The sequence below is a fragment of the Amblyomma maculatum genome, chromosome 3, assembly GCF_055883805.1.
Source record: "Amblyomma maculatum isolate TAMU_Amacu chromosome 3, ASM5588380v1, whole genome shotgun sequence".
In the NCBI taxonomy this organism is placed as follows: Eukaryota; Metazoa; Arthropoda; class Arachnida; order Ixodida; family Ixodidae; genus Amblyomma; species Amblyomma maculatum.
In genome coordinates this window covers 5586584-5609064 of record NC_139346.1, presented here as the reverse complement: position 1 = coordinate 5609064, position 22481 = coordinate 5586584, and the positions used below count along the sequence as shown (strand labels likewise).

Sequence of the window (22481 nt, the reverse complement as noted above, 5' to 3'; positions counted from 1 at the left end):
TGCACTGCAGCACCACGTATGGGCCGCATAGATAAATACCTTACGACAGTTTTTTGACAGAAGCACGACCGTTTCTATGGGCCCAGCCACTCTATCTGCTGAAGCTGCGAGGAAGGCAATAAAACCTCCTGATCATAAACCAGCGCGTTCACGCTGGCGCACCACACCAAAATGCCTGCTACTGCCCACACAAACTCGGCCACAAACGAAGAATCTTAAAAAAAAAGAAAAAAAAGCAAATTACAAACTTCCGTGACTGTTGACTCACAAATAGTTTCACATCATCTAAGTCGCCGCGTACGTCCCAATACCCCAGTGCACCCCGAAGACAACAGCAACCGTCGACCGATCGGTGCACAGCAGCAGGTATGGGATCGACGCCATTATGCAGTCTCCACATGCCTTCGCCCGAAGACTGTCGCGTGATTACGCCGCGTCAGTAATTGTGACTACCGCATAGCTGCACTGTCGTGTAAAAACTCTTTAAAAAAGCTGCAAGACGGTAGCAGAACGCCGACAAATGCTTTACCTAGAGCTCGCGGGCATGTACTTACGAAACACCATCATTCGCGTACGACTCACCGTAGTCGGAGGCTGCAGACAGGCCAGGGACAGGACCGAAGGCTACGCTGTTGAATTTAGGGCAACAATCCACAAACAATCAGATTTTCACCGAATTTGCATCTATCGGGATGATGCCCCGCAAACTACAACAAGCCGACGCATGAAAAGCGACCTAGAGCTCGCAAAGCGCGAGCACCCGTTTCCCGAAAAGCGCGCCAGCTTTTGCTCGCGTGCGGTGGCTCGAAACGGGGTAATTGGCATCTGGGTTTGAGGCTTATTTCCAGAAAAAAGCCAATACTAAAAGTTGTTTGACGTCACATCCGTCGAGAGAATCAACGCATCCTCCTTTCCACTTTGGTTCTGGGCGCGCATGCGCAGTTCACGGAGCCGGCTCTCTGCAAGTTCAGGCAGCTATATATACTGCTACTCTACTACGGCTATGCTCAATCCACTGAATAGAGCCGCGCCGCCGCTACAACCCACGTTCCAACTTCAGCAGTTCAGTAATTTTTCCCGGCTGGCTGGTGACGCTGAGTGTGCACGTGCTGCTTGCTTGTTTGGCTGTCGTGCTAACCGTTTGCCATGACCAAGAAGAAGCACGGCAGTGGCCTCGGTCGCAGCCTGATCAAGCAAAAGCCATCGAGTCGTCTCTACGACGCCGTAAGCGCTATTTGATACTCTACGCGTGTCGAGGTGCGGGAGTGCTTTGTGTGCCGTCTTTTTTGAGGCAGAACAGGAAATATTGCGCTAATCTAGCTGCTGTTTAGCTACTCTGCTCCGTACTTCTTTTATGCACTTCATATTGATATCTGAGAGATGATCGGTCATTGCTTGGGCATTATAATCCTTGGTTAATGTAGAATGGCTATTGTGCAAGGAGATCCTAAATTCAGAGGAACGAGCCGCGTGTATCGTGCGCCAGTGATTAGCTCGCACCCACAATCCGTCATTCAAAGGATCCTAAATTCCCATACTTCTCCTCTCGCTGCTAACGCTTTGATGGGTTTCTTTCTTAAGCACACTGCGGAAACAGTTTGTAAACTACCATTAGGTTTGTGTCGTGTTTGCGACCCTGTGCGTCAACGCGAACTAGGGCACAATTTCGTCCGGTGTACCCACGCTCCGACTGCCAGACGAAATTCTGCCTCTATATACTACTGTAGTCATGGTGAAATGCGCAACAAACACGACACAAAAGTAAGAGGAACACGTATCACGGGACGAGCGCAAACTACCAACTGGTAGTTGGTATCAGTTGGTAGTTTGCGCTCGTCCCGTGATACGTGTTCCTCTTACTTTTGTGTCGTGTTTGTTGCGCATTTCACCATGACTACAGTAGACATTTACCAACTAGCCCGCCAACAGCTCCTGTTAAAACTCTATATACTGTTCTAGAATTCTAGAACACTATAGGAGGTATTCATGTGACGTCATCCGCTAGGGGCGCTAGCGGCCAGCGCAGAATTCGCCATACGCGTGGTCGTGCATGGGTCGTGTGTGTGGGCGCCGCACCCAGCCGCAATATTCAACTCGTTCTGATCCGTGGGGTAAGCCTTTCGCGCCTTTACAGAATTTCTGCGTGCGCCAGCGAAAACCATGCGAGCGAGTGGATACACCCGTGGATTTCGTGGAACAAGAAAAACGACTGTCTGGACAAAATGTTTGACTTCGTGAAAACACCGGCTCGTACGACCGCGGTAACTTCGTCGAGGTGTGTCGTGTACTACAAGACCACTGCTTCGCGTTGAATTCCCTGACATCGGTGCCTGCCACGTGATGTGCGGTCTGAAGTTTTGCGACAGGTGAAGAAATTAAAACGTACTAAGCCACGAATGTGTTTTAATTTTTGGCAAGAAAGCGAGGCCAAGAGCCACACGTGCGTGAGGGTGTCGATGACCGGCGTGTCGTTTTTAGAGGTGAGCACATTGCGACGTGTCTGTCCTCCTCCGACTTGCAAGTAACAAGTTACAACTTTGTCAAGCGTTATCGCTGTACATCGCGTTGTTGCGAACCTAGGTTCCATGGGTTATGTGGATTTCGAGCAGAGCTACGTAGCCGATACTAAATTTGTAAAACATGCTCTCTGGGTGGGCCGTTTATCCTGCGAGGACATGACAGTACTTTTTTTTCTCGACCTTCTGTCACCCAAATTAAGCAACTGCATTGATTCGCTTTACTGCTGGAACAGCGCCTGTGGAAGCTTCGTCAGTTTGCCGACTACCGCCACTAAAAGTGTATGTTTTGCTGCCGTGCCAGCTTTGGAATTGGAGAATTTAATGCGCTCGCTGTCTTTTCACGATGTGTTCTGCCTCAGTGGCAGCCAACAACAGGTTTGACGAGCTGCAAGTCGTTTTTCCGGCCACTTTTGCTGTCGAGCTGTTGCACGGGTGATGCCTGGTGCAACACTGAACAGCGTGTTATGTCCCGGAGCATCAAAATATCGCTGCAAACTCCGTGCCCATAAAGGGCTCAACAAAGAAAAGTGTATGTGGACGTATTTACCAGCTTGATAAAACTTTGCGGATCACTTCCAATATACGGCGGGCACCTGACAGCGAACCTGAAACAACGCGAGCAGACGCGCGCCGATGCCACCGGCGACCTCCGACATGGCGGACGAGGCGGGACGATGCTCGCGCCATCTGGTAGTACGACCTCAGTGAATACCTCCTATAGGTCCGTTCGATTCACCTACACTGCCTACACTAGTTCTTTTCGTGGAGCACTTCGCCATTCGTTCTCGAGTGTAGCCTAGAGCCCTGTACACGATGCCGTTATTTTCACACATGTCCATGTCGTGCAGTCCTGGTTGAGAAATTTCTACTCTCTCTCGACTGAGAGTGCTGATTGCGTGCAGCCAGTGCCGCGCCAGCAGACGACAGCGAGAGGCGCGCGCGACTTCACCCTTCATTACATAGAGTTCCTTACACTAACTAGAGGGAAAGCTGAGGGCGCTGCACTTCAGCCACCATGGGCGCGCTAAGAATCATGGGCCGGTGTGCTACTTGTTGCGGGACAGTCGGTTTTTCTCAGGTACGTGGAGTGGCGTTACTTCGATGTTTCTTTTTCGTCATCATCATCTTTTGAAGGTGCGTACGTAGACCGCGAAAGCCATAGTAGCGAAGGCTCAAAAGCAGACGTCGCCAATAAATGGTTTTTGTTTCCCAAAATGCCACTAAAAACTTTCTTAAGTGATTGCACAACCATAAATATTTTCATAACGTTTTTTATTCCAAAGTTTGCCTATTAAGTGCGAAATATTGGTATTTGTGCTGCTCAAAACTAAGCCAATAGGAGAAAGAGCCATCGCTTATATTGGATAAATATCACACTGACATGCTGTTTCTCTCTCTCTTTACAATTTATAGTCACAATATTCAATCTTAGGACATTATTTACGGTAGAACAACGTTTATCTTTGCATTAGTTTTGGCCAAAAGTTGTAGTTCTGCACTCGGTAGCTCACCGGCCCATGATGCTTTGAGCGCCCATGGTGGCTGAACTGGCCGTTTGGAAACTCCATGTAAACGCCCATAGACGGCAGCACAGCTTTCCCTCTAGGTAAGAGTAAGAAACTATGCTTCATTATGAGTTTCATTACTCCGTAGCACTCTACTCGGCTCCTCTTTCTCTCTTTCTACTTTCACTCCCGCTTCCTCCCATCCCTTACGGTGCGGTTCAGGTGTTCATAGAAACCAGTGTGACAGATACTGCGCCTTCACTTCCTGTGAACTAATTATTTATTTATTTTAAATGAATGACAGCAGCGTGTTTGGCGTTGTCAATGGCGTAAACACATTATTAACGGCTATCGTTGGAGAAGATGGCCAACAAATGGGCTCAGAGGATGTATACACCAGGCAAGACTTTGCTCCGTAAACAAAAAGAGAAACACCTGCATGTGTTTCTTTTGTGGGCCGACGCCGTGTGCTTGCATAGCACTTGTTCCTTTAAGGCGAAAGCCTTGAATGGCTGATGCTGTCATGGACAAAATGTGTCCTGCTTTTGTGGCGTTCTGATTGGCGGAGGCGGGATGCGTCCCTGCCATCTGCAATGCCACACTTGAACGCACGCGAAGGAATGCCACGCGAGAGGAGCGATGGTGTACCATCCGAATTCACACTTGCCGGAGAAAGTGTGACATACTGCGCCTTTCCTTTCCTGTAAACCAATTATAATTATATTTAGCACTGCAACGAATGCCGACAAAGGCAAATTATAGGAAAGGACAGGAAGGGTAAGCTTTCGCCATGCTCCTAAGAGACCCTCTATTTTTTTTCTTTTTTGCTTATTTTTCTCATCTAGTTTGCTTCTTGCATTTTTTTTTTCTCTCGTTCCCCGTAAATGAGCTTGATACTAACCAAGTTAAATAACCTGGCATGTTTGCTTCCAACCTTTTTAATTACGTTGGTCCGCCCGTGTGTGCGTCGCCTCTTCTCCTTTGACAGGTTTTATTCAAAGCTATGACCCAGGTTCTAACTATCCTGCTTTATTTAGCGGTGGCTCCCAAGATATCTATATAGATGCAGACGGCACAATTGTATCGGCGGTGTTGAGCGATGACACCAGGCTAACCACCGAACGTCTTCATCAGCTAGAAGCTCGATCCATAGCTACGTATAACTGTTGGCAGCAGGTCGCAATCTATTTTCCTTCGTAGCTCAGAGAACACACGTGACAGGCATGCGCGTCGCACACAAAGCTTGCACAACTTCTGCACTTTACCTTTTGTTTTTATTTGGTGCTAGGGTCGCATCTTGAGTGCGGAACGTGGACGGGATTAGAAGACAACACAACCAACATGCCCAAGCTGCTATTCTAGCTAGTGTCGTGCTACGCCTGCACGTCTGAACTGGCGCTGCATGAGTGTAGCAATTGCACCGCACTTGCTGTGCTCTGCATGAACTAGTGTAGATTGTGCAGGGTGAATCGAACTATCTGGACGCACATTTCTGTCTCCTCCCAATGCATGTCGGCAGTGGTTGGTGCCTAAGGAGAAAAGGTTGCCGGTGCCACCTCACTGGTGTTCTTTTTACATGTGCGCAGCCACAGGAACTGGAGGCATTGCTGAGCAATATGGATGAACTGCAGTGTGCGGCAGCAGTGGTTCTTTTTGAGCCTCAAACTTCCTAATGAGCACCATGACTAGTGTGGGGCTAATCGGATGGAGTTGGCATTAACAGAAATTGGTGAAGGAGGGCTACACTCGGCAGCCAAAGGAGGCTTCCACTGTCTATGAGCTGCACTGATGCCCGTCACCCTTCTTTCACTGCTTAGGATGGGAACAGGACAAAGGGAGAAACCAGCAGCAGAGACGCTGACTTACAACTCAAGTGTATTCGAAATTTATAAAGAAACACACACGTCAAGTAGTCTTGAGGCAGGCTCTCAGGGGTGGTGTAAAAGGCTGGATAAAAGTGATCAAATTAAAAATCTTAAAAGCTATAGGAGGTATTCACTGAGGCCGTACTACCAGATGGCGCGAGCATCATTACGCTTTGTCCGCCTTGTCTGAGGTTGCCGGTGGCATTGGCGAGTGTCGGCTCGCGCAGTATCAGGTTCGCTGTCAGGTGCCCGCCATACATTGGAAGCGATTCGTAAAGATTTGTCATGTTGTTAATAACTTCCACATCCACTTTTCATAGTGGAGCCCTTTATGTGCATGGAGTCTGCAGTGGTATTTTCGTGCTCTGGGACATAACACTGCCTGTTCGGTGTTGCAACAGCATTCACCCAAGCAATGGCTCAACAGTAAAAGTGGCCAGCTGCCCATTGCGCGCAGCACAACTTGCACCTCATTAAATCTGTTGTTAGCTGCCACTGAGGCCGAACACATCTAGAAGAGAGAGCGTATTAATTGCCTCAATTACAAAGCTGACATGGCCACGAAATGCACTTTTTTAGTGGCTGTAGTCAGCAAACTGCCAATCAAAGGTTTCATGGGCGCTGTTCCAGCAGTAAAGTGAAGCAATGCAGGTGCTTAATTTGGGTGACGGAAGGTCGAGCAAATATTGTCAAGCGCTCGCAGCATAAACGGCACACCCAGCGAGCATTTTTTACAAATTTAATGTGCAACGTAGCTCTGCTTAAAATGGATATAACCCATGGAACCTAAGTTCACAACAATGGGATGTGCAGCTCTAACTCTTGATGCAGTTGTAGCACGTCACTTGGAAGTCGGAAAAGGAGAGAGCGCTAGATAAAAGAACAGACTCATCACAATTGGCTCGCCTCTAAAAACGGCACGCTGGCCATCGTCGCCCTCACGCACATCTAGCTCTAGGCTTCACTCGCTTGTGAAAAAATTAAAACGCTTTCATGCATTCCTACTTTTCAATTTCTTCTCCTGTCGCAAAAACTTGCTTCACAAGCAGGCCCTGATGTTGGGGAATTCAACGCGTAGCCGTGGTCTTGTAGTACGCTGCACACCACAATAAAGTTGCCGTAGTCGTACGAGTGATGCTTTCACAAAGTTGAACATTTTATCGAGGCCGACTTTTTTCTTGTTCCGTGAAGTCCACGGGTGTAAGTACGTATCCTCTCACTCGCACGGTTTTCGCAAGTGCACGCAGAAATTCTAGCAATACATGAAAAGTGCACCCTGGAACACGCGTTGAGCACTGCGGCTGGTTGCGGCGCCTGTACACACGACCACGCACATAGCGAATGCTGCGCTGGCTTATAGCGCCCCTTGCGGATGACGTCACGTGCATACCTTGACTCAGTTTACAGGTTGCCTCAAGACTGCCCAATGTGTGTGTTTCTTCTGAATAAACTTCAGCGTAAGTTAGCACCTGTGTTGTTCGTTTCTTCCTGTGTGTGTGTGTGCTATCCTCCTTTTAAGCAATGTTAGCCCAGAACAGCACCCTCATATTCTTCCTTCAGCGCAGTTAATGCTTTTGTTGTTGACAGTGAGAAATACTGCTCTGTGCAAGCTCATGAGCCCGAGGACAGTTTCGCTTCTGGCTGTGCCAGTTGCGTTTTATTGGAAGGCGCCTGTGCACTTAAAAGGGAGCCTGGGGTGGCCTAAAATAATTAATTAGCAATTAATGATGCTCGTGAGCCCTGTGCAGCTTGCTTTGCAAATCTGGGGCAAACAGGATGATGTGCTGAAGGAGCAAGGGTGACTCATTGAGTGTAAAGCATGGAAGTGTGTGGGGTTTGGCTTCTGCACAGTCAGCACTGCACACTACGGAGCTCAATGATGGCTATGACTGGGGCCGAGCCAATGTGGCCAGCATCACAGAGCAGAACGACCTGGAGGAATTCCTGGCCACGGCTGAGCTGGCAGGCACGGACTTTGCAGCCGGTAAGACCAGTTTTTCAGTAGCCTAGGGTGCTACTCGCTCTAAAAGGGAAACGGGAGGTTTTCTGAGGCTCAGTTATGTCGATGAAACCTTTGCATCATTTCTGCATAACATTCATGCAGCATCTCATTCCTGTATGAACCACTTTTTTCATCGTCTAAGTCCAGGTGATTTTTCTAGGCAACATTATCTTAGACATAACAAATATTACCTGCACAGTGATACCTGCTACTCTTCTACCAAATCAGTTTCTGGGCTTATTTCCGTCCTGTAAGAAATTTGTAAATGTACTGACCACATGCAGTCGCTGTATGAGAGTTTTTTAGGAGTGCAATGTTGGCATTTGTCCTAAGCCTGCACCTCAAGCAGGTGGTGTTAAGGGAGATCTTCTCCACCTGCCAAGAATGACTTGCAAAAACAAAGGTGACTAATTTATTTTGAATTCCAATGGCAGATCTGGATCAAGTTTTTTTGCTCCGTTTGGGGCACTCATATTCCAATGGCAAAATGGGAGCGAGAGCTGTCTGTTCCATTGGCAGATTGGGATCGGGCGTGGATCCTGGATTGCTCCGTGGAGCAGCGATATTTGCCCCGCCGCAATCGGGGGATTTGGCCAGAAGCCCGTATGCCGCGTCTCATGTTTCCGCTTCTGCTCCTTGCCACGACCGGCACATCCTCGCTTCCTCGTCGTCGTACGTGGGTCTGAGTAGCTGTGGATGTCATGAAAGCTGCGTCTGCTTGCCGACCTCGAAGTTGTCAACTTTCACTGCAAAATCCTCGCGTTGAAAAATCTTGTGCGGCGGTCTGCATCGAAATCGAGCTAAGAGTGGACGCCGCCGGCAAGCACCGGCATCAGGTCTATCGCAGTGGGCATCCGTCGCAGAGATGCTACATAGATGAACAGTGGCTACCGGTCGCAAAAGAAGCTGCTACAGCATAAGATGGAATACCTTTTCTGTCGTAAGTTTTTCTTTTATGTTAACCGCCACTTGAGCTTTATGCATGATTCTCAACATTCTTCCTGCACACTTTATCGGCAGCAAGACGACGAAACCATGCAGCCAGCCATGACAACGTCAGGATCTGAAACGTATCTTTTCGCATTCAGATCTCGTAAGTGGTTCTGCATCCCAGCCGACGCAAGACAATCAATGTTTTTAAGCATTCCTTTCATTATTTGTATTACAACGAGCGAGCCCATGAATTACTGCTGGTAGGAAAAACTTTCGTTCCCTTCGCTTGAGATGCCATCGCGCTGCACTCGGCGTTGGCAGCTTTTTCAAGCTGCGCCTGTACTGCTTCGATCCAAGATTTGATTATGTTTTATCAGAAACGTAAAGATGCATGTCATTAGATACGCTTGTTTTGCCAAAGCTACGAAAATGTGCTTGCAACACAGCGAAGGCAATGGTGGCGATTGCAGAGGGCGGACTACGAGAACCAGTGTGTGCGCTTATTGGCTTACATCCACCAGGGAGGATGCTTCCGCGGGAGCGAACACGTTCCAATGGCAAATATGGAGGAAGGGATCTACGCCGCAGTATTGTGCTCCGTTTGTGATCCGACCAAGCACTTGGGATCTGCCATTGGAATTTAACATAAGGATAATAAAAAAAAAATGAATTAAAAATGTTCTTAAATATAAATTTCAACAAAAGTACATTCAGAGTTGGAATAAATCAGAAATTTATTTCAACGCCACATATGCAGTGCTATGGATGCAAGCAGAAAGCCTTCTGGAGGCTTGACGAGATGTACACTCTAGCTAGATTTCATTTAATTTTATTTGCAGTACTGTTTAGTCCTAGCAGGCTGCTGCAGAATAGGAAATGAACATATCAGGGACGTAGCATGAAAATTGTCCTTTGCTGCAAGCGTTCTGTTGGTTGACACTGTGTGAGCACATGGGCATTGAAGAGGGCTCTGTTGAACAACACTGGTAAATTTAAATGAGTCAACTCTTGGTGTGAATGATGTAATGATGATTTGCACAAGCTCACTCTCATCCAGGAGGCTGCAACACAAACAAAACTAAGACAATATTTTTTAGACCAAGAAATAAACCACGGGAAAATAGCCTTATGCTAGGTTCAATTCACATTGAAACAAGCTCATGTATATTGGCGTGACGTTCCAGTGTAACATGCCATGGGATCTGCATATTAACACCCTTATTAAGAAACTCTCTAAATGTTCCAGTGTATTATGCACGATACATTTTTCATTGCCACCTAATATCAAACGTTTATTTTACAATGCTCTCCTTTCTTATTGCCACTTAGTGTGGGGCACATTTTCAAATACACATAGATTGCACAAAATGCAGGAAAAGGCCGTCGCCATAATTGCAAATATGTGGTGTTATGCCGACATCCAACCTCTTTTTTCACCATTGAAACGGAAGTGCACATTTAAGAACCCCAGGTGGTCGAAATTTCCGGAGTCCTCCACTACGGCGTCTCTCATAGCCTGAGTTGCTTTGGGACGTTAAACCCCACAAACCACCAACCACCACCAACTCTGCAATGTATTGCTAAATCAGCTATAGAAGAAGCTGAAAAGGTACGATTTCTTTTTTGATCGATTGACTAACTTGCAACCAAGAAATATTATTCAACACAAAGCAGCGACACCTGGTACTTGATTCCTACAGTGAATCTTAAAACCTGGCATTGAATTTTATATATTGAATGCCTCCTTGTTAAAGCTCTTTCTTTCTGTCTTTATTTATTTATTTCTTTATTTACAACATGTCATTTTGGTTATTTCAGTGCTTGTTACTTTGTTCTACTAATATTTAGCTAAGTAAACTTGCTGTTATTTCCTGTTGCTGCTGCTATTTTCTGCAAGAAGGGGGTGCACTCCGTTGCCGAGCCAGTTGTAGGCTTTTTGGGTTCCTCTCCTAATATTGGAAGATGTTGAAATAAAGGCATTATGTATTTGTAACTGCAATCTGGAGTGTAAATTTATCGTGGGGAATAAATTTGGCCCACTTGACCACCTTCCAGTGAATGTCCATGTAGGCTGTAGAAATGGAGGAAAATTTTGAAATGGGCAGTTTCAAAGGGAGCCACACAGTGAAGTGGTTGTGCATGTTGAGTGTCTTAGATCATTATTCTCGGTAGTGGCATTGCAGGATGCAACAGTCACCAGAGTGGCCTTCACCAGGCATCTCTTTCTGTGACAGCTACTAGGGTCGCATGCATTACAGAACACTCACTGCAACATGGCTTGTGACCTAACACGCAGGCTGCACAGATTCCAAGGAAACTTCTTGGACCTTTCACGGCTCACATTGTGACATTGTAATGAAGCCCTTTCAAGAAGGGGTCATAAACATGGCGCCTGTCGTTAGGTGCCTGTCAGAAAGCTTGCCATGGCAAGTGGTTTGCTTCACTCAAGTCTCTCAGTGAGAGTTACAAGACATTGTATGGAAGTTGGAAGGCCTGAAAGTTGAGAGCGGTCATTTCAGAACCTTAAATGGATTGATGTGTAGAATTTTTTAGAGTGTAATCTTGCTTTGGAGCTATGCATGGGAGGTTATTGAACATAGATCCCAACATGGAATTTGCTAGTATTGAATAAATAACTTGTAATTGATTTATTTTAATCTGCTGCTTTGGTTTCTGGCTGCCAAAGAAAGGTTTCAATGTCAACAGTGAGTGTGAGATCATGTGGCGAATTCATAAGTAGGAATACGCTGCTTTGTAGTTCTGTTTCACATAGATTCTTACGCTGCCTCCACAATGACAGTGTGACGAGAGCTTGCTGCTGCAGATGAAGGAGCAGCTAGGGTCTCGCATGACCTCATGGCCATTTGTGACGTCAGCAACCTGAAACTACAGGGTAAAATAAATTATATTTAGATTGCATAATTCCTAAGCAGAAGTATGAAAAATTCTTTCAAAGGTCATGGACGTTCATAGGCCCACTGAACATGCTCTAAATGAGTGTGACCATGTGTGTTGCATGCAGAGAAGCAGAATGTGAGCGTGGTGAGCACTGGGGCTGGTGTCGTGCATGGCGTGCCGTCGGAGAAGGAGCGTGCCAGCCTGCGGGACCTGCACGAGAGGCACAAGGACCTGCTTCGCATCCCCCGCAGGTTATACTTATTCATTTACTACTCCTACAGTAGGGCATGTTGAAAATAAACAAGCGCAAATACTAGGGTATGTATCGAAATGGATATAAAAGCAAGGCTCGATGACGAGGAAAAATGCTAACATGTAGTGGTCAGGAATCGTGGCTTGATGAGGTTCACTGGGCTATGGTGAAAAACAAAGGGAGCGCTTCCTTGTTCACAATGAGCGACCGGCCAGACTTCCCGGGCTTTTTGTAGCAGTTAGTGTCGTCTTTAGTGATTTCACATAAATAGGGTGCCATCATTCTTGTTTATTGTGTTAGGCGTGATCTGTAGTATTAGTGACTCAAAATTCTTTTCTATTGTCACTATATCTGCTTCGTTTCAGTTAATTTTGTGGCCAATTTCCTTAGAACAAATAGAGTAATGGCCGGTTTAAAGGAACAAGGAGGAAGGAAATACTATGCAGCACTTGTTAAAACCTATCATAGGAGAATGGACGTTATGCATACTCTAAGTGTGTTTCAATGGAGTCTTTGTACTGGACATGCACACGTGACGCACAACTTTTTACTGAGAAAAGAGGAAAACATGTTGGTGAGAAGTGGAAAGGAGAACTCACTGTGAACCACATTTTGTTGTCTTGCGCAGAAGTCTGAATGCTTATTTTGCACGATTCTGCCATGAATTAATCTGTATGAGTTCCGTCCTAGACGACACTTCACTGATTGAAATTTCATCCATTTTTAGTTTTTTGAAGAATAAGGGATGCTTGCAATGCCCTGCAAGCTTTTCATACTGTCTGACTAAAGAAACTCTTGTATTTGTGCATGACCTCGACTCGATGCAGCATACGTGATCCTTACGAGGGGGAACTCGGCAGACGGGCCCTCAACCTTTGCTTGCATCTAACCACCTTTAGCGTTTGAAATGGGGTCTATGAGTTCCTCTCCCACACCCCTGAGGTTTTTTTACACCATTGCTGTGTGATGTGGTGCAGGCCCCTGTGGGACGAAAGCACCAGTGCTGAGGAACTCCATGCCAGTGAGAAGCAGAGCTTCGTGGCCTGGCGGCGCCAGCTGGCCGAGTAGGTGACCCTGTCATCTTGCCAAACAAGGGAAATCCTTACCAGACATTTTTTGTTTGTTAAAGGGGCAGAGAATGTTGCTGGTGCTGGTATCGAGGAAGCAACGGTCTGGGCAAGAATTTATATTTTAAAGGGGCCAAGAAAGTCAGATCTGAGCAGATGGTAGCGCCACGCTGTGTCCTCTGACTGCAGCTGACACGGTAGCCGGCTAGAGCATCTCAAGTGAATATGCTACACTTCATGACTACGCCACCGCTTCATGCAGGCAGTCAATTTGTTTGTATCAGGAGGCCTGCTTTTCTCTCTTTAAATATAAGTGCTTTTATTGTTTAATCTTAGTCAATGCACCTTTATTATGATTAAGGAAAAATCACACAACTGAGCAAGGTACTTACACATGTAGCAGCGGTGCTTTAGGCTAAATTCGTTATTGATAACTATGAGTGATGTCACCCGTATGTATTCATTTATTCATTTTAGTTTATATGAAACCGCATTACAGGGTGTCTAGCAAGCGGGAAAACCGGGAATTGTCAGCGAAATTTTGTTCATCGGGAAAAATCAGGGAAATGTCAGGGAAACCATCAAAAATTTCGCCAAATCAGGGAAAATGGCTCGACATAATCTGCAGTGCATATTGATTTTAAGCTGGTGCACAGCAAGCATGTTATTCATCCAGTTTTTTTTGTTTTTTTGGGGGGCTGAGCAAGTGCGTCGCTGCGCCCCAAGGCGAGGCGCGATATATTACTTTGACGCCAACGCATTTGAGCTGCCACAATAGAAGAACCAATATGCATGTCAGATGGGTACTCAATAAAACAAAAATGCAGGAATAACCGCGCCGGCAGCTGCCAGCGCAAAAGTGATCGGCAAGCTGTGCTGCCAAGCGCGCGCGTGCAGCTATATTGGGTTGGATTGGCTTGGCTTTTTGCGGAATGGGTGGCTTGCATGTTCTGAGGCTCAGAGAGTTGGGAATCTCCGCTTCAATTAGTGACTATTTTTTGTATTCATTTTTCGGGTGCTTATGAATTGTTGTGCCATTTAAAAACAATCTCTAGAAACTTTCTGCTATTGCCGTCATTGCCTTTTGGAAATCACTTTTTTTTTTCTTCTTTTCTTAGAGAGCCACTGTCCACCCTCCGACCGAAAATGTTTTCTTCCCTGATGACTGTGAGACTTCGCCCCCAGGACGCAGGGTCGCAAAAAGTTTTTAAAAAGAGTAATTAATAACGCAGTTACAGCCACCAAAATCAACCAATTTTGCGTTTCCCTTTGGTTCCCTTCCCTTTTAGAAGTTTTTCACTTTCCTGTCCGGTCGTCTAACCTCCGCAAGCCAAATTCTTCTTCCTCTGCGTTTGGAGGTGGGGCGTCTCCTAAAAGGGAGAGTGAACAAGAGGTCGCGTCAAAGTGAAAGCGAGGGAATGAAACGGGTGGGGGAAAAGCAGGCAGCGAGTGGCGGACACAATAAGTGGTGTATACCCATCATTCACCCGTCAGTCAGCGAGACGAACTAATGGATGTTGTGACACTGACGTCAGCCTTGCGGCTCGATGTGCCAGAGTAGAGAACAGGGAGGCTGGTTTCTGAAGAGGGTATGAGAGAGCTTTGATATTTATGTTTGCTGCTTTGCGGCGCACATTTTGCTGTAGCATTTTGCACAGACTATCTGCGGTATCTGATCGAAGCATTCGGCTCCTTTGTTTAAAAGGTCATAACCTGAACAGTGGCCCTTTAAGGGGAGACGCTTAGAGTGGCTTAGAACGGTCGAAAATGGTCAAAAAGTCGAGTTTTAGCAAAGTTCATTTTCAGGACATTGAACTGATCGAGCACCTACACACAAATTATTAATGCTGAATTCGGGCGGGAAATGCGATAAAATGGCTTTGAGAGCACCACGGCAACCACGAAATGCCTTCGAGAAGAGGAAATTTGTTCGAACTTGCAGCCGGCCGATCGGCGCCATCTTGGGCTTGATTTGAAGCTGTTTTCTTTGTGCGCAATTTGCGCTACTTCAAAAGGGCGTCGCTCAAGTGGATTGGCTGCCCGGGCCGTTTTCCTGAAGGTCGTTTTCAGGTCTATGATTCGTCCGCGCAACGCGCTTTTAAAGCGTGCCATTCCGCGCCTCTCATTGGCTGGCGTGGCTGCCACGTCATTTTTTTTTCTTTCTCTTCTGCGCTTGCCGTTGTGACTGCCGTTTCCTGCCTTTCCTGCACGCTTGCTTTTTTGCGCTCGTGTGTCTCGGCGCATCATGTTTCCGTTTTGTGCCTGGCGTTTTTCTCTGCGATCAAGATGCAGGAGACAGTCAACTTGAACTGTGCACACAGCGAGTTTTTGGAAGCCGTAAGAAACGAGCGTGAAACAAGAAACAGGTGTTGGCCACGAGTGTGCCGTTGGGACCTGCTTTGTTAGAGCCGGTGTCGAACTCGGATCTGCCGGAACATCAACCGCAGGGCATGATGACGACACCGCGGGTCCAAGCTGCAGCACGGGATTGTATCTCGTATCGCGGCACACTTCGTGTTGATGCCGCGTATTACTCGACGGCGGAGCAGGCGCAGCGTGTTGAGCGAGCGGCGCAGACCAAGTCCATTCTGTCGGAAAAGCAGCAACTCAGCATAAGTTTGACCTCCTTGGCATTGGTGCTGAGTGCCAGATCGCTGATTCCGGTACCCAGTTTGGAATTATGGACATAAATGTCCTAAACAACTTTTTTGCGCATGCAAATTGTGGAACCTGCGGCGGAAAAAGTCTGACTTTGAGGAAGGTAACAGACAAGGAGTACGGCCTTGCTGTCAAGCTTCTGCTCGTTTGTGGCAGCTGTAACTTTGAGAAGAAGCAATTTTGTTCCCCGCGAGTCAGTGGAACTACCTCCGTCAATCCCTTCGAAGTGAACATGAAGGGCGTACAGACGATAGGCATGACTGCCCTTGCGGACTTTTGTGCTTGCATGAACCTCTTGCAGCGAGGCCTGCACCACAAGGCCTTTCAGGGATACCTGAGAAGTTTTGTGGAAGCTTGTGATAGCACTGCAACCGAAAGTGAAGTTGCAAGTGTGGCAGTACTCAAGAAACCCTACAGACTTTTTGAATCTATTGACGTCATCTTTGATGGTTCCTGGATGACTCGTGGTCGTACCTCAAATATAAGTGTTGGCTACATTGTGGAGCTCTAAACTGGTCTCGTGATCGACCACATTGTGTATTCCCACTTTTGTCTTGGATGTGTCCACAGCCACAAGACGAAAAGTATGATGACTGGCTTGCCACCCATGAGTGCCAGCGAAACATTGAGTGCAACTCTGGCTGCCTGGTAGTGGAGGCTGCGCTGGCTGTGTTCCAGAGGTCTCTGGCCAGGCATGGTCTGCGCTACACGACAGTACTGTCTGATGGAGACAGTCGAACTTTTCATGCCTTGCCCGAAGCAAAAGTCTGTGGTTTCATTGAAATTGACAAGAAGGACTGCATCAACCACGTCCACAAGCGAATGGGGACTGCTCTTAGAAACCTTGTAGAAAAAAAGGGTCAGAGCATGTCTCTTGGCGGAAGAGGTTAACTGACGCAAGACAAGATCAAGAAGATCACAAACTACTATGGTTATGCCCTGAGGAGCAATGGAAATGATGTGCCAGGCATGAAAAAAAGCAGTGGAAGCTATACTGTTTTCACATGACTTCCACTGACGATGCCCCAAACCACTCCAGGTGCCCTGAGGGTGCTCCCTCTTGGTGCAAGTCCAGTCCAACAGAGCATTGGCTGATGGTGACCTTCCACCTCCACACAAGAGTGCCTTCCCAACTTTTGTTGGGGCTGCTCTGGAGCCAGTGTTTGCAAGGCTCAGCGATGAGAACCTGCTGGCAAGACGCTAGTGTGAGCCTGCACTCTATCATCTGGACGCAAATCTCCAAGAATGGAAACACTTCACTGGAAAGTGTGAAGCGGGCAGAGGCTGTTGCCATTTATAATCAAGGGTAGAGGGCAACAAAGTCTGGGCTATGCTGCTGGTGGCTGCCTTGTTTGCCGAAGCATAGAAAAAGATGTGTTTGCGCAAGGCAAATAAAGCTCATCTGAAGAGCACTATTACAGTAGAGGCTCTTACAAGGCGGCACAAAACGAGAGCCTCTCAAGACTACAGTCCAGGGCTACTTTGAAGGCGTTCTGCAGTTACCCAGAAATCCATCACTCAGGGCAATATTTGAGCGGCCAGCTGCTCGGCCATCACACCAAAAAGTCCTTTTCAGGTGGTAGTGGTGAAAACTTTTATTGTCCGGAAGAGGTGACAACGGAGTTCCGGTACCGCTCGCAGGCGTCTAGGGAGCCCGATGTCACCCTAAGTGGCGGTTTGGCACTTCGGTTGCCAGACGGACGGTGTTGGCCTGTATCACCGGGTCTTCGCTATGAAGCGCCCATGCTTCTGCGTCCTTGAATAAGTTGTAGCCTGGGGAGTGGCTGCACTACCAGAGGATATGCTTTTGAGTTCCTATATCGTTACAGAATTTGCAGAATTGGTCCTCCGGATTTCCAGTTTGCGTGATGCGTGAGGTATCTCCATCTGGGTGACATGTGGTTCTTGGCTTGCAAGCAGCACCAGGTGACTGCCTCTGTGGACGTGAGGGACCTGTCTGGGGGTGGATATTTTTGCCGTCCTAACTTGTAGTGCTCGATGAGCTCGTTGTAGGTCGCGAGCGTCTCGACCTTAAGGTTAGGTTGAGGCCGGCGTCCCACCCCGGATAATGAGCGCTTGGGCAAGGGCGTTGACTACTTTGTTTCCTGGTATGTTGGAGTGAGCCGGGGCCCAGGTTAGGGTGATCGCTCGTCTATGTTGCTTTTCGAGAATATGTTCAACGCGCAGTGTGATATTTTGCTGTCACTGATGATCATCTTCGCGTCCGTACTAACGCATGCTAGGGCGATCGCCACTTCCTCCGCTGCCGTGGCGTCTACTCCGCTTGTATATATCTTGCCTTGCTCTATTCCGGACTAGTCGACTACCACTGCGACGGAGTTCCTGTCATCCTCAAAAGCGGTGTTTGTGAAGGCAACTGTCTCAGGTAGCATTCTGCTTAGTTTTGTTACCAAATGTTTGGCTCTGTGCTGGCGTCTTTCCTGATCGTGTTGAGGGTGCATCTTCTTAGGTATTGGTGAGATCGTGAGGGCTTTTCTAATTTTGGACTCAATGTGGAACGTCTGGTATTTAGTGCCTCTTTTCCCTTGTAGTCCTGCTCAGCTTAGAATCTGCTGTCTTGTCTCAGTTAGACTTCGCCGTTCTCGTTATTTCCGCTAACTCCTCTGATGCACCCCCATTCCCTCTAGCGTCTCGGTTGAGGTCGAGATTGGGAGTCCCAGTGCATTTCCTTATTATGGCGCCTAACTTGTTTTTGCCTGCTTTTTTGATGTTAAGGAATGGGGTTGAGTAGCAGATCCGACCAGCCTCAACTGGTTCTTCTCCTTTAGCTCTCTACCTCAGGCCGAGATTCTTGTAATGATGCCTACCACTTGGCTTGCGTGCGCGTCTAGCTTAGCTATAGCCGTGGGGTGGTTTCCTGTTTTGCTTATGAGCATGCCCAGTATCCGGATCTCATCAACTTGCGCAATTTGTTTCCCGTTCAATTCTGTCAAGATTCTGAAAGGAGATGTGTTGGCTGTCCTCGTCCGAGGCCTGATGATTAGTACCGACTTCGTCGGGGAGCAGCTCAGCCCTTTACCTTTGGCATGGAGGTCTATGATGTCGGCTGGAGCCTTTCCTCGATAGATGCATCACTGCCCTCATTGAGCCAAACGTTGGCATCGTCTGTGTAGACGCTCGTTTTGAGCCCTTCGATGCTTCCTAACTTGCGCGGGAGGTCTTTCATAACTAGGTTAAATAGAAAGGGGAATAAGATGGCCCCTTGTTGGGTGCCCCTGTTTCCTGATATAATCTCTTCCTAGCTGAGGCTCTGCATGTGTAGAGTTGCTGTTCTGTCTTTGAGAAACGATTTGATGTAATCAAAGGTCCTCTTCCCTATGCTAATATCTGAGAGGCCGTCAAGGATGGCCGAGTGGCTGACATTATCAAACGATTTAGTTAAGTCTATGCCCAATATTGCTCCCGTATCTTTGGTCTTTTGTTTGTCTATTATATCGTGTTTGAGCCTTAGCATGGTATTTTGAGCGCTAAGGTGCGATCTGAAACCTACCATCTCGGGCCAGATGCTGTTTTCTTCTGCGAATCAAGTTAGTTTAGTCTGAATTACCTTCTCCGTTAATTCGCCTGGACATGAGGTCAGTGAAATTGGCCTGAGATTTTCTATACTCTGTATTTTGCCCTTCTTATGGATTCAGGACCACCCAGCTGTTTGCCATGGCGGAGCTCGATTCTCCTTGGCTCCGGACCACACTCTTGTTGCCTAAAAAAAAAAGTCGATCCATTCTTGAAATTTTTTTTTTTTATAATTCCATCATGCTTACACCTTTGACATTCATCATGTCTACACCTTCGGCATTAAAAAAATAGATGTTTGCTTGAATGGGTTAAGACACATTTTGTCTTGTTTTGTAGGGAAAGAGATAGGGAACATCTAAATAAAATCCGTTGTTGAAGATTCCTCCCAGAATTTTCTGCAATCAGTGTTAAAACTTCAAATGCAATTTTCTGAGTCATATTTTTTGCCAACATGACTAGCCTTATGAACCTTTTCATCATGTTTTTGTGGTTCAATTTTACTATATCTATTACCATTGAATTCAGGGCGAATTGAACTGTGGAGCTATGCTATGTTTGTATTGCTAAATTGGACATACCAAATGTTGTGTACAATAATGTCACCTAAATATATTTTGGAATTATGGGCGACATATTTGAAAATTTTTATGTGATGAGGTACCTCAGTGACAATATGAATAGCATAGCTCCATATGGCAGGTCACTGGCTACAGCTACATTTCAGTTGAAGTCAAATAACACGGAGGGAAAGTGCCTTAACGGCCCATAAGAAATTGCCTAATTAGGCTTCATATATTTTCCCTTAGGATGAGAACTAATTGAGGTATAGTGAGACTAATTACAGTTTTGAAAACAGGAGAATGAAATACATATACATACCAAATTTTATTAAGATATCTCTAATAATAAACTTTTTAATTTTAAGACCTTAGGGGGAACACTGGTCTTAAAACCAAATTTTTTATTATTAGATATCGTAACAAAATTTGGCATGCACATGTATTTCTTTTCGTGCTGTTTTCAAAAATGTAATTTGTTTCTATCTCAACTAGTTCTCATACTATGGTAACATAATTGATACCTAATTATGCCATTTCTTATGGGTCGTTAAGACCCTTTCCATCAATATTGTTTTATTCGAATTAAAATGTAGCTGTAGCCAAAAACCTGCCATGTGAAGCTAGGCTATCTATATTGTCATTGAGGTGCATTATCACATAAAAATGTCCAATTATGCCGATGCCCCATAATTTTAAAATATAATTAGCTGACATTACCGTAACCAAAATTTGATATTGCCGCAATGTTATCTTACTGGCGCCGACTGGCACGTGCTCGTCTTCTTCGCTCTCGGTGCTCGCCCGCCAGTCGGTTCCGTACCTGATCTTGCCGGTGCTTTTACTTAGTTCTAAGTAAACCTGCTGAACCAGTTTCACTGGCTTCTGTGACAATATGTATCTAGCAACACAAAAATAGTGTAGCTGCACAGTTCAATCCTTCCTGAATTCAGCGGTATAAGACTTATTAGAATTATGCCACAATAATATTGTGAAAGAAGGCCAGGTCGAGACGGCAAGGTCGTGACGGCAAGGCAAGGTATGCCATGTCAGCGTTTAATTCGATGGAGAAAACCCAAGCGCGTACTGGCGCCGGCGCCGCGGGACGATGATGATGGTATGTACAAGAGAAAGAAGAAGATCATGGTACGAACAAATGAAAGAAGATCCGTGGAGGGCTCACACAATCAGCGGGGGGGGGGGGGTCGGATGCGGCCAGCCTGGCCGCTGCTAACCAATCGATGCACCGCGGCGCACAAACGGCTTCAAGCGAGATACATTAACAATTTCAGTTCCACAGTGGCCTCGGTCGGCTGGGGATCAACAGGTGCGGCTTGGTATTTCACTGGGGAAGTTTGGTTGATGACCTTGTAGGGACCAAGATAGCGGTGCTGAAATTTATCACTAAGGCCAGGGGTGCGCGATGGTCACTTTGTCACCAGGACGAAAAGAGACCACACGATGCGTCGAATTGTAGCGACTCTTGCGGTCTTGCTGGCACGTTTTTGTGTTGAGGCAGGCAAGAGGACGGCATCTGGCCACACGGGATAAGAACTGGGCTGGTAATGGCCCCCATCGAAGAGAGGTAGGGGACCATATAAGTCGGTGCCGACTAAGTCTAATGGCGTGGCGGGACAGGGAAGGGGCTGTAGGAGGCCAGCGGGGGAAGAAGTCGGTCGCTTGTGACGTTGGCACAGATGGCAGGAAGCAACATATTTAGCTACGGTGTTAGACAGGTCAGGCAAAAAGAATCGTCTTTTCACGCGGTCGTATATTTTGTCAAAACCAAGGTGACCTGCAGTAGCGTCGTGGAAAGCCGCTATTATATGTGGACGAAGCACATGCGGCACGACTGGGAGCCAGTGAGTTCCATCAGGATAATACACGTAGTGGCGTAGTATGCCATCTTAAAGCTTGAAATTGCGAAGCTGTCGGCGAAGCCTAGCGTTGGGTGGGCTTGAAGCGCCGATAAGGTGGTCGATGATGGGCCGGCAGTAGGCATCATCTAATTGCTGCGAGCGGAGAGCCTGTTTCAGCGATGCGTGGCCCACAAACCGCAGACGCCGTAAACGCCGTAGCTGGCGGCGGCGTATGCGGTGGGTGCACACGGACCGGACATTGCTGGCTCCGTGATGGCGATCCATGAGCAGTTTGCAGCGAGCAGCAAAACCCAGTGGTGCCCTGGAATAGGGGCGCCTACCCTGTGAGACGGAGCCAAGCCATTGACAAAAGGATGGAAGAACTTCGTCGGCAATAATATCTGTAAAGTAGAGCAACAAAGTTTATCCTATCCTAGCCTTGCGACGTCGTGCGGCCCGCGTGTCGCCATCTCCAGTCATGCTGTACATGTCGTGAGAAGTACGTGGAGCGGGCAAATCGCATATCGTTGGCATCACGATCGTTATCCTCGCTGCGAAAGGTTTGCAGCGGTGTGCAGCCGTGAGTAATAGTCGGCGGCGCACACGGCGGCCGGGGCGCACTGGCCGCACATCTTAGACTTTGTGACCGCTAGTCGCACTGCACGCATCGCGAGCAGTCTGCGGCGCCGTGCAGCTGGTACGTCGCCACCTCGCGTGTCGCTGTATGTGCCGCAAGAAGGCCACGCAGGCACGCGTCCCACGCGTCGCCAACGTCGCGATCGCTGCTAGTGATCGTGCGACCGTAATAAACCTTCTCGGACGTAAACA

The 22481-nt window shown here is 47.3% G+C and overlaps 1 protein-coding gene across 2 annotated transcripts in view; it reads left to right on the top strand.

The window, feature by feature from the left end:
* Window positions 1–996: 996 nt before the first annotated feature.
* The window catches only part of Ns3 (nucleostemin 3), a 127084-nt gene continuing 105599 nt past the window's right edge, over window positions 997–22481 (top strand). For both annotated transcript variants that reach the window (XM_084597263.1, XM_084597262.1), the window contains exons 1-4: window positions 997–1224; window positions 7741–7873; window positions 11847–11973; window positions 12953–13039. In XM_084597263.1, the coding sequence (XP_084453389.1) occupies window positions 1147–1224; window positions 7741–7873; window positions 11847–11973; window positions 12953–13039 (425 nt within the window). In that variant the 5' untranslated portion in view covers window positions 997–1146. The remainder of the gene's footprint in view (window positions 1225–7740; window positions 7874–11846; window positions 11974–12952; window positions 13040–22481) is intronic.